The 12,983-nt window shown below is 40.4% G+C and overlaps 1 protein-coding gene across 7 annotated transcripts in view; it reads right to left on the reverse strand.

Moving 5' to 3' along the window:
• Positions 1–12,983, reverse strand: part of bicral (BICRA like chromatin remodeling complex associated protein) — a 91,443-nt gene that overhangs the window by 28,154 nt on the left and 50,306 nt on the right. For all 7 annotated transcript variants that reach the window (XM_072580696.1, XM_072580693.1, XM_072580697.1 and 4 more), the window contains 2 exons: positions 6,919–6,990; positions 188–2,176 (listed from right to left, as the gene is read on the reverse strand). In XM_072580696.1, coding sequence (XP_072436797.1) covers positions 188–2,176; positions 6,919–6,990 — 2,061 coding nt within the window. The remainder of the gene's footprint in view (positions 1–187; positions 2,177–6,918; positions 6,991–12,983) is intronic.

Genomic DNA, 12,983 nt, shown 5'->3' on the forward strand with positions numbered 1-12,983 from the left:
AGAAAATTAAAAGATGCATGTGTGCATGTGGAATTTTGCACCAACAAAGTCAGCATATTATTGCACCTACATTGCAATGCTGTACTATGAGAATAGCTCAGGCAGTGATGAAAAAGATGCTTCCATAGTTCAGTATTTTATTTCTTTAAAGATTTATCATTCACAAATTCAGTAATTCATCACTTACTTGGGAGTACAGAAATTGCTGTTGATTGCTGGTTTGTGTTATTGGCATGTCCGTCCGGCTGAAAACAACCTGTCGCGAGGGCTGCATTGCACCTGCATTTTGGTGATAAGGATTGGAAATCCGGTAAATTTGATTCATTCCCAACTGTTGCTGACACTGTGGTTGCTGCTGGGCAGACTGTACTGTCACAAGAGATTGCTCTCCCTGACAAACCATTACAATATTACCACTGGAACACGCTTGTGTGACATTTTCACCACCACTGCTTGCTGACATTACAGGCTGTACTGTAGACACGTAGCTAGAGCACAGAGAACTAGGTGTATTTGAAACAGCAAGTTGGTTTTGCATTGACCGTCCTCGGACTGCATTCTGCCCGGATTGCTTAAATATTCCTGTATTAATGCTTGAACCACCAGCAGTGGGTTGTACACTTTGAGTGGTTGGAAGATTAAATACCATCTGTGAAGCCTGGTGGAGTGGAACCTGCCCAGTAACTAGCTGCGATGAGCCATGGTTTGTTAGCAGCTGCCCTCCTGAAGCGTTAATAACTTGTCCCATGCCACTTTGACTAGAAACCAACTGTCCTGCAGAGTTCTGATTATTCAAGAACTGTCCTGAAAAAGACTGGGTAGTCAACATTGTACCTGAAGAATTACGATTTGTTAAAACACATTCAGAAGCTACTTGGTTGGAGACCAATTGGGTTGGTACAGTTCGATTTTGAAGAATCTGTCCATTTGCAGTCTGAAGGTGTTGAACAGTTGAATTCATATTTAATGCTAGGCTGGTAGGAATGAAAAACTGGTTCTGGGATACAAGAGGTTCATGCTGCCCAATGGGAGGATGAATTATGATGTTTCCTGTTTGATTTAAAACTTGTGGTCTAGCAGACTTTCTAGTCACCTGGTGCTTTGCAATATCGACACCCAGTGCTGGGCCCAGTGATGAACTCTGAGAAGAGTTTGTGGAGCAAAAAGGAAGGCCATGTTGTATTTGCTGTTGTTGTAATGCAACTTCATTTTGGAGTTTGAATGCTGTCTGCAATTCCAGGTTGTTGACATTGTAAACTGTTTGTTGTTGGTTCATTTGAGCGGGCTTAGGTTGAATGCTAAGTGAAATTTTCGGCTGACTTGGTACAGGGCCTCGCTGAATGATAATATTATGCAAAGGCAGTGCTGTTTGAATGTTATTACCACTAAAGTGAACAGACATATGTTGTGGTACCTGGCCAATATTAGATGTTCCATAGTAAGTGTTTCCATTAAGTGCTGTCACACGTCTCTGAAGCAACAACCCACCGGTTTCATTTAAACCAGATGTACTCAAAGACATTTGTTGCTGGTTAGGAAGAGATGACATATTGTAGCCACCTAGAGGCCCAGGGTTTAGAGCTGGTGGTTGTCCACTGCTCTTCGAGATAAACTGAGACCCTTCAAGGTGATTAAGAGTCATTACAGGCTGCTGAGTATCCAATGAACTAATCAGCTGGATTGGTCCAATACCACCAGCTTGGTTGCTGCTGGGTACATGCTGAATTGCAACACTGTTGATGCCCATTTGTTGAAAAAATCCAGGCTGTACATTAGCTTCATTATTTACAAAGGGAGTTCGTAAAACTTGCTGCAAAATGGGAGCCGGTGTTACATTCATCTGCTGCTGTGTCAGGCCTTTTACTGTTGAAGTGCCAGAAGGTAACTGTGAAACCTGAGAAAAGGATGCAGCATGATGTGGAGTTTGAGAAAAGTCCTGGGTGGAAGTAATGCCAGCTGCCAAATCTGCTTCCTCCTGCAAGGTTTGTTGAGTGATATTAGCCTCCTGAAGAGACTTCTGCAGAATATCAAAAGGCTGGTCCCCATTTAAGTTCGAAAGAGGTGAAGAGGCATCCAGTTCCTCCAAAACATTAAGACTACTTGCTAATTGCAGTCTTGAGGATTCTTCTCCAATATGGTTATGTGTATCTTTAGTGGAAGAGGTAGGGTCAGCACTCTGAAAGGTGGAAGTTGGAACATACTGTAATCATATGTTTATCAAATTGATACAAACTTGTCTAAAACAAACAATTGCACCATTTTGTTTCTTTTGAAAAGTTAAATTTTGGACAGATTACAAACATTTTAGAAATAGCAAGAAGCAACATTTAATAGGATAAGACTTTCCAAAGCTGTTGGCCCATCTGTGGCAGAGTGAATGGCAGTTGTTCATGGCCAGACATTTGCCCACATACTAAAGATGGTATCATGAACATCATTTGGATTGCATTGTGTTTGGGTAGACTGCACCTTCAAGCATACTTCAGAGACCCCTCTCCTGCTTCAGTGGAAGTCAGAATGGCTCTTACCCACTCCATCAGACTTCAAAGTCTGGGAAGAGAGGAATAATAGATTGATGTTGCTTTTGTTATATTCCTAAGGGAATACAATATCCTTAAAGGGAATCAATCCCATTCTTTGTCTGAGAGAATTATTGAATATTTATTAAGGTCTCACTGGAATTCATGCTGGTTGATAGCTAGTGATAATTCGGCACAGTCCAGAAACTTACCCACACTCCTAAAATAGTCTTCATTCAACTGGAATTTGGGATGAACTAGAAAAACTGTGAAAACATGGATCCTTTTCAACGTCCAACATTTCAATAAACAGCAGTGGTTCAAGAGGCAGCTCACCACCACTTTCTCAAGGCCAACTAGGAAGAGGCAATAAATACAGACCAGCCAGCATCACCTACATCCCACGTGTGAATTAAATGACCTTCAAATACCTGCTTGCCAGTTGGAAATATTTCTGTCTATTCTTAAACAAAACTTTAATTCCATACAATTTAAATAACACTGTTTGGGAATTCCATTTGTAACTTCACCTGACATGAAACATGCTCACAAGGTTTGTGTTGCAGAGGTCACTAAGGTCCATAAAGACCAAGGAAGGTTTTTGGGGTTTAGGGGGGCTTCACTAGCTTCCAGATAGCTTCATGTATGCATAGTAAATTCAATACTGCTAAAATATTAAATCCATCACAGTATGCTCATGGTAAATCTGATGAGAACAAGAACATGCTAATATCAATGAAACACCAGAGCCACACAAACACTTTTACTATTAGCAGGTGTTCCATGTTGCATAAGGTAGACAATATGCTGTTTTCTAATCACCATGTTTAAGACCACATAATTTCTGTTAAGGAAACTATACATGATGACAGATTTTAAGAAACCACCAGGCCATTCTTCTTTTTCAGAAAATGTTGGGAATAGGACCACACAGAATGTCCAAACGATCATATCTATGCTTCATACATCGTTTCAAGTGTGAGGCAGATACTTCAATGTGACATTAGAGCATTAAAATATATTGCTTAAAAATTAAGGTAGATCTCTTTTGTCATTCACAATTGAGGATACTGGGATACGTACATCCATGGAGAAAACTGTAACTAGATGTTTTGAAGAAATTACCTCAGAAAACTGAAATAAATATTCTTTGAACAGTAAATAGATAAACAAATAAAGTAGTCCCACATATCAGAATTAAATAAACACATATCTGCATGTTATTTGGAATAGCAGTTCTTTGCTGATATTGCCCTTCTAATTAGGACCTGGCTTTTTATAGCAAATTGATGGAATTCATTAAATTTAAAAGGTCCTTGTTTGCACTTCTTCTGCTTTAACGAATAGCTCTGGAATCAAATTAAATTTACTTCAATTAAATCTTCTGAGTAAGCATTAAACTCAAGTGAGTCAATTGTAAGTCTCCCTCTACACATGAATTGAATTGAATTGAACTGAATTATAGTGAATTAGCTTTACTGTCACATGCACTCACCTGATTACAGTGAAAAGTTTACAAGTCACCATTTATGGCACCATCTTAGGTACCAAGGTACCTAGGTACAGATTCTTGAGTAAATAATTATTAACAGCAATGCAGTATTCATACACAACATCAGAGGATGGATTGCAATTTCTATACAACTAACCAAGCATGGATTATTCATTCAAGAATTATTCAAAAACAACTCCAAGGTTAGCGAGTTTTGAGAAGATTTATAACTCAGGTTGAAGTTCTGGATGTATGTTTGCTCGCTGAGCTGGAAGGTTCATTTCCAGACATTTCGTCACCATACTAGGTAACATTTTCAGTGAGCATCCGAATGAAGGACTGGTGGTGTAGCCCACTTTCTATTTATATGTTTGGGTTTCCTTGGGTTGGTGATGTAATTTCCTGTGGTGACATCATTTCTTGTGGTGATGCCATTTCCTGTTTTTTTTTCCAGGAGAAACAAGACCCAAGTCAATGTGTCTGTTGATAGAGTTGCGGTTGGAATACCATGCTTCTAGGAATTCTCGTCCATTGTCCCCATCTGGCTTTCTCCAGATGGATGTGTTGTCCTTCCTCATCTATATGTAAGGGTACGAGTGAGAGTGGGTCATGTCTTTTTGTGGCTAGTTAATGTTCATGTATCCTGTTGGCTAGTTTTCTGCTTGTTTGTCCAATGCAGTGCTTGTTACAGTTCTTGCAAGGTATTTTGTAGATGACATTAGTTTTGCTTGTTGTCCGTATAAGGTCTTTTAAGTTCATTAGCTGCTGTTTTAGTGTGTTGGTGGGTTTGTGGGCTACCATGATGCCAAGGGTCTGAGTAGTCTGGCAGTCATTTCCACCGATTTCTGAGGAAGAAACCTAAACAAGCAGACAAAACACGTCCAGAAACCCTAGCCCTTCTCCCTTACACCAAAGGCATCTCGGAAATGATTGCCAGACTACTCAGACCCCTTGGCCTCACAAACTTTGAACAACATATCCATCCTAGGACAAGCCAAACAGAGACACGGACAAGAATTCCTAGAAGCATGGTATTCCAACCACAACTCTATCAACAGACACATTGACTTGGGTCCCATTTACCACACCCTGAGAAAAAGAACAGGAAATAACATCACCATAGGAAATGATATCACCACAGGAAATGACACCACCAACCCAAGGAAACCCAAACATATAAATAGAAAGCGGGCTACACCACCAGTGCTTAATTTGGAGGTTCATTGAAGATGTTACCTGGAATGGTGATGAAACATCTGGAAATAAGCATTCAAGCTCAGCGAGCGAACCGACACCAACAACTACAAGGTGCTTACACCTGCATGGTTAGATCTACAAATTACTCATTGGAATCTTTTTAGCATTCCTTTGTGAACTCAAGGTTTAGGCTTTTTATATGTGGACACCTCTGACAGAAAATTTTGTTACAGGTGTTTCAAAAGAGTAAAAGTTGCTTTGTAATTTATGTATTTCTGTAATTTATTAATTTACGTTTTCAATATTTCATAGGTTTTTAAGCTTATGGGAGGAAGAAAAAGCATGATAATATAGAATTGCAAAAGTATTTGGGAAAATTTGGCTCTCCTTCTACTCCTGATTGGCCACTATTATTTCTTGAAACTATTATATGGAGATCTTCCTGCCTGCCTTGGTAAATGTTGATTGATAAATTTAATATTGGTTCCAATTTGATTTGTCAATGCTTGTTATGAATATAAAATTTAATTCAATTAGGTATATAGTAGCTCTAATACTTCATGAGTTACATCTGTCAAAGTAACTATAATGAACTGCTGCAGTGCATCTTCTAGATTGTTCATGTTGCAGACTAAACATGCCAATGAATGCAATCCAAAATAATGCAATCTGACCTGGATGTTGTCAAGCTTCTTCAATACTGTTAAATCTGCACCCATCCAGAAAATTGTTTATTGGAGATCTCTGAAATTGAGCTCTGCCCACTGTGATTAGATTTGTACAGGTAAGGTAATGAACTTCTTGTTATAAGTATCAAAGTATTTTTAAGCATTTAAGCTGCTTCATCAACAAATAATCTGCTTTCTCTCCTTGGTCAAAATATTTTTGCCTAACCTAAAACAATATTAATTCTATTTGTTGTGTTAACACAAAATTGAAATTGCGTTTTTTTTTAAATGGCAGCATAGAGGTTGATTAGCCATTGAGGGAATGGTTGCACGACAGTAGGGGCCACCTTTTGAATAAAACATTAAAATGAAACACTAGCTACCCTCTCTGATAGAAACTAATAGAACCATGCAATGGTTCATTATGGACTCTTTAAATCAGCAATACTTCCTGTAAGTATTATCAATTATCATCCCTAGCCTTGGTACAGTAGTGAGGTTGGACAATGATTTATTCAATTTTCACGAATAAAACTTGAGGAGATTGCATCAAGCTCTGAAAACACTATGGGATTAACATCTGTATTTATTAATTGTGATTCCCATGTCACAGGATAACATCATTCATGGTAAACAAATTATAGAGTGTTTCCCACACCTGACATTCACCTTAAATGTCTCATGGTGCTGTGATAGCATCCCTATCACTGAGCCAGAAGGTCCAGACTGAAGCCCACCTGCCATGAAGTTATATAATCACATATCCAAACAGATTTTAAGAAGTAACTATATATCTATTAACATGGAAAAATATTCTGAAGTGATTCAGAGGGCCATAATCAAGACAAAAAAGGAAAGCTATAGATGGGTAAAAGGTTGATCAATGAAGTGAGCTGTCCAAAACAATATAGAAAATAATAGAAATCTGAAAATGAAAAGGTGTTTCATTAGAACAGATGCAACATATCACATTTAGAATAATCTTATCATGATTATAATCCATATATATATTGTAAAGAATTTTTTCAATCTCAGTACTTACAATGGCATCAGCAAAAAGTGAATTGGAGTTGTCAATAGTGCAGGCTGAACCAAGCAAATCATCCTCATCTATCTGTGAAAATCAAAGATCCAAGACTCAATTGTATTAAACATCAACAAAAGTGGAATTACAAAAATGCTTATATTTTGATAAACCACAGTAGTGATTATGAAACTAAATTTGACATTGAACCACATCGAGATAAAAGGACTGAAGTGGGCATCTGGTCAACCAGCATATTGATGGTGAGTGATTCGACAATGGTAATATCATTGATTGTCATGATGGAAGTGTGCAATCTCCATTGTTGGTGATGACTATTGTCAATTTTCAATCTTATCAATCCAAACCTGGATACTATGCAAGTCGTTTTGCTTGTGGGCATGGACTGCTACAATGTCTGTGGAACTGAGAATAAAACAATCACAGTCTAGGTTTAAAGGAGGGTCTTAAAGAAGACAGAAGTGAGGAACCAGAGGAGTTTAAGGAGGGAATTTTTGAACTTAGAAAGCTGGCAACTAAGGGCACAACCTTCAATGATGAAGCTAAGAAAATCAGAGAGGTCAAGGGATTATAGGACAATTCGAGCTGATCAATAGATTAAACTAAATAGATCAACTAAAGCTGATCAAAAATCTTGTGTCAATTGTTTGAAATGTGATGATAAGCACTGCCTAGCTGCTCTGGAGCTTCACTCTGGCATATGCGTCTCTGTCACATTTTATGCAGAAGACGACAGTGGACTGAAAATGTTCAGGATTTACTGGTTTCTTTTTGTCTGAGCCATCATCTCCACGAGGTGAGTTTTCTATTTCTGAAATGATAACTCATGACACTAAAATAGCCCCCACACGTGCAGATAAAACTTGTGATGTCAGCTGGTTGCAATAGACTACAGGAATCATCTGCACATACACCACTAATGGCACCGTTCCTTTGCCATACTCACATCAATCTACATTGCTGCCCAACCCTCTCCAACTGCCTACCGCACAGGGATAGGCCCTTTCTGGAGCCAGGTGGTCATGTCTGAGGGGTAGCTGCTCCCTCCATCTCCCAATCTGCTGCTCCCCCTCACCATCTCTTCATCCTGGTTGCAGGCTACCGATTGATAGCTGCTGGAATAGTGCTTCTGCTTGAGCATCCCTGTTTCAGCCGCTATTCAAAGCCTCCACAATCTGACCCCTGTTATTCACACTTAGTGTGGGATATGATTCAGGCCATTGAGTCCTGGATCACAGGAACCTACCAGCAGCACTAACTTTGATACTGGTTGCAGCTTTCCAAATTTTAAGAATAATGTCAGATGCCTTCTTGCACATGCATTCTTTTTGTACCACCTAGAGGTAATGATTGCAGTAATCACATCCTTCTATGCACCAAAAAAAAGCATTAGAGGGAGAAGCAGCTTAATTTAGAAGATGAGCTATGACAGGGCGGCATCAAATCCTATGAGCTTTACAGCCATTCAAATAGGATTCCTCCCACATCTCCAACTGTTTATTGAAATCAGTGATGACTTTCTCCACCTTTGTTTCCAATAACGCTGTTCCTTTGCCAATAGGCCTGTTGCTTTAGTGATCCCTTCATACATGCCCCTAGTATTTGTGTATTTGGATAGTCTGGCAAAGTTGCAATTAACAGTTATTTGCATTCTGCCTAACAGTCTCTCAGTCTTCTCACTCTAGGTTAGCGTGAAAACAGGCCATTTGGCTCTACAAGTCCACACCAACCCTCCAAAGAGTAATCTACCCAGACCCATTACCCTACATTTATCACGAACTAATGCACTTAACACCATGGACAATTCAGCTGTCCAATTCACCTGACCTGCACATCTTTGGATTGAGGAAGGAAATCGGAGCACCCAGAGGAAACCCATGCAGGCACAGGGAGAATGTGCAAACTCCATACAGACAGTCACCAAGGCTAGAATTGAATCCGGGTCTCTGGTGCTGAGGCAGCAGAGCTAACCACTGAGCCACTGTGCCGCCTCTACTCTCTTTTGAAATTAATAGGAGTTAGAGCATTTGGCTTTAGTGATTGGTTCCATCATAGTGATTGAAAACAACCCTTTTTTATAATTTTAAATTATTTTCAAAATTGCTTCTGCCTCGTTGTTCTTCTCTTGAACCCAGATCTTAAATCTCCAAGTGTTCAGGATGTCAAAGTAGCAAGCAAAGTGAATTGAGAAATAACTTAAACTATAAAAGCTCCAGCATTTCTGAACCCTTGGAGCTTGCACTTCCAACTGTTGAAGCTCCAGCTTCAGAGTTAATCTAGATCTTAAATAGGAATGCAAATCCAGAAGGAAGTGGCAAAGGTTTGGGTCAGTAAGGGAGGCTGCAATTTGGAGGTCAGGAAATGGGGAAAGACCACAATTCAAAGGGTTGGGGAGTGGGGAGAGGCCACAACTCAAAGTGTCCAGATGCAGGGTCCAAAGCATAGAGTGTCCGCAGTTACCAGTATCAGGAAGCAGGACTGTGTACAAGGAGGTACCTGTACCTAAGTAGCATGTTAAATTTGTCTTTCTTATTTAACTTACTATCCTTTTAAAATTATTTCTTTAGGGATTTTGCAATATAAAATATTTCAACTTGAGGGCATAACATTTTAATTTTTTTCTAATAAGGCAGGATATACAGAACCTAGCTACATTAAAAGTCTTGATTTTCAGAAATGCTAACACAACTTTAAGTGAGAACTCACTGCAAGCTCTATTTTGTTTTTGCACTTCCTGTAGAAATGCTGAAGAATGCCTGCTCAATTGTGATTACTTTTTTAAGTTGAGGAAGGCAAAATGAGTAATGTTGATATAACGGCAGCATTTTTACTTTAAAAGCAAGAAAACCTTCAAAGTTTGCATCCCAGCCTTGGTGCTAACCAGGGTCATCTATATCAGTCAGTGTTGAGCCAGTATCCACCTGTATCCCATAGGTTGATGTGATGCATCTATAATGTGTGAGTGAAGAGAGTTACCATGCATTTCATGGTTTGCTTTGCATTTTTAACCTATTTCCATATACACCACTGAGAAGCAGTAGTATGAAAACTGAGGCCGAATGTTTAGGTCTCTTCCTGTCAACACAAAGCCTCTCCAATGGCTAGCCCCTAGCTGTACCTCCTCATGATGGCCGATGGAAACTGGGTCCCTTGCACTTATCTAAAGCTGAAGTGAAACATGGAGAAAATTGGCACCTAGACATGTAATGTGCAAGACCAGCAAAAGAATGATCACATCCCATTTGACAGCCACCACTCACACAAGGCAGACAATACCTAATTAGAAACGTATTGTTAATTTATCTGCTTCAGTGACTGCTTGGTGTTTAGTGCCTGCTCAACAAGTGAAAGGAATCCATTACACCAAACAAACAATAAAACAAACTCAAAGAAACAAGATGCCTACTCATCAGTTGGCAAGGTGGAACATCAGGGCCATATGCATGAAATCGACAAATTGTTTGGATCTTGCTGATAACATGTGGAAGATAGCTGTAGTCAAATGGACCTTACATGGAATTTACAAAAGCATTTGAAAAGGTCCTTCATAGTGGGCTGGTCCAAAAGATGAAGTTACATGGGATTCTGGTGATTGAGATTACATGGTTGATCCAGATAAGTCCCGTGTTTCGGATGGGATTTATCCTAGGATCCTCTGGGAAGCCAGGAAGGAGATTGCCAAGCCTTTGGCATTGATCTTTAAATCGTCATTGTCTACAGGAATAGTGCCAGAAGACTAGAGGATAACAAATGTGGTTCTCCTGTTCAAGAAGGGGAGTAGAGACAGCCCTGGTAATTATAGACCAGTGAGCCTTACTTCAGTTCTTGGTAAAATGTTAGAAAAGGTTATAAGAGATAGGATTTATCATCACCTAGAAAAGAATAATTTGATTAGGGATAGTCAGCACGGTTTTGTGAAGGATAGGTCATGCCTCACAAACTTTACTGAGTTCTTTGAGAAGATGACCAAACAGGTAGATGAGAGTAAATCGATTGATGTGGTGTATATGGATTTCAGCAAGGCGTTCGATAAGGTTCCCCACAGTAGGCTATTGTACAAAATGTGGAGGAATGGGATGGTGGGAGATATAGCAGTTTGGATCAGTAATTGGCTTGCTGAAAGAAGACAGAGGGTGGTTGTTGATGAGAAATGTTCATCCTGGAGTCCAGTTACCAGTGGTGTGCTGCAAGGGTCGGTCTTGGATCCACTGCTGTTCGTCAGTTTTAGAAATGACGTGGATGAGGGCGTAGAAGGCTGGGTTAGTAAATTTGCAGACGACACTAAGGTCGGTGGAGTTGTGGATAGTGACGAAGGATGTTGTTGGTTACAGAGAGACATAGATAAGCTGCAGAGCTGGGCTGAGAGGTGTCAAATAGAGTTTAATACGGACAAGTGTGAGGTGATTCACTTTGGTCGGAGTAACCGGAATGCAAAGTACTGGGCTAACGGTAAGATTCTTGGTAGTGTAGATGAGCAGAGAGATCTCAGTGTCCATGTACACAGGTTGACAGGGTTGTTAAGAAGGCATACACTGTTTTAGCTTTTATTAATAGTGGGATCGAGTTCTGGAACTGAGGTTATGCTACAGCTGTACAAAACTCTGCCGCGGCCGCACTTGGAGTATTGTGTACAGTTCTGGTCACCGCATTATAAGAAGGATGTGGAAGCTTTGGAAAGGATGCAAAGGAGATTTACTAGGGTGTTGCCTGGTATGGGGGGGGGGAGGTCTTATGAGGAAAGGCTGAGGGACTTGAGGCTGTTTTCGTTAGAGATAAGAAGGTTGAGAGGTGACTTAATAGAGACATATAAGATAATCAGAGGGTTAGATAGGGTGGACAGGGAAAGCCTTTTTCTAAGTATGGTGACGGCGAGCACGAGGGGGCATAGCTTTAAATTGAGGGGTGATAGATATAGGACAGATGTCAGAGGTAGTTTCTTTACTCAGAAAGTAGTAAGGGTATGGAATGCTTTGCCTGCAACGGTAGTAGATTCGCCAACTTTAAGTACATTTAAGTCGTCATTGGACAAGCATATGGACGTACATGGAATAGTATAGGTTAGATGGGCTTCAGATTGGTATGACAGGTCAGCACAACATCGAGGGCTGAACGGCCTGTACTGCGCTGTAATGTTCTATGTTCTATGGTGACAAAAGAAAAACCAAAGCATTGTGGATGTTGAAAATCAAACAAAAGCAGAAATTGCTGGAAAACTCATCAGGTCTGGCAGCATCTGTGGACAGAAAGCAGAGTTAACATTCTGAGTAGAGCCAGAGAAAGAGAACAACAGTAAGGCAGACAAAGGAATGGGTGAAGGTCAGCTTGGGAGAATCAATAGCTGCTTATGGGGACCATTAGTGGCTGACAATGGGTTGGTTGTGGCAGCAGCCTATATAATGACAAGGTTTGGTATATGGGGGTTGAGGTAAGGACAGAGGAGAACATGTTTAGACTCTAAAATTATTGAACTCGATATTGAGTCCTGAAGACTGCAGGATTCCCAAGTGGAAAATGAGCTGCTGTTCTTCCAGATTCCATCGACCTTCGCTGCAGCAAATCCAAGGCAGAGATGTTGGCCAGGGAATACGGTGGTGTGTTGAAGTGGCAGACAAAAGGAAGCTCAGGGTAATTTTTTGCAGACAGTATGTAGGTGTTCTGCCTGTGTTTCATCTCCCCATTGCAGAGCCGACCACATTGTGAGCAGTGAATACAACAGACTAGATCAAGTGAAATGCAGGTAAATCATTGCTTCCCTTGAAGGTTTGTACAGGGCCTTGCATAGGGAGGATTGAGGAAGTAAATGGACATGTGCTACACCTACTACAATTGCATGGAAAGGCGCAGTGGGAGGCATGAGGAGGTGTTGAGAGTGGAGGAGTAGACCAAGGTGACCTGGAGGTTATGATCCCCGTGGAATGCTGACAAAGGAGGGGAGGGAAATGTATGTATGGAGGTGAAAGCCCTGTGCAGGTGATGGAAATGGCACCCAATGATCTTTTGGATGTGGATGTTGATGGATGGTAAATGGGGACCGGGGGGGGGTGTCATTTCAGTGTTGTGGG

This window comes from Chiloscyllium punctatum, chromosome 11 (genome assembly GCF_047496795.1).
Source record: "Chiloscyllium punctatum isolate Juve2018m chromosome 11, sChiPun1.3, whole genome shotgun sequence".
NCBI lineage: Eukaryota > Metazoa > Chordata > Chondrichthyes > Orectolobiformes > Hemiscylliidae > Chiloscyllium > Chiloscyllium punctatum.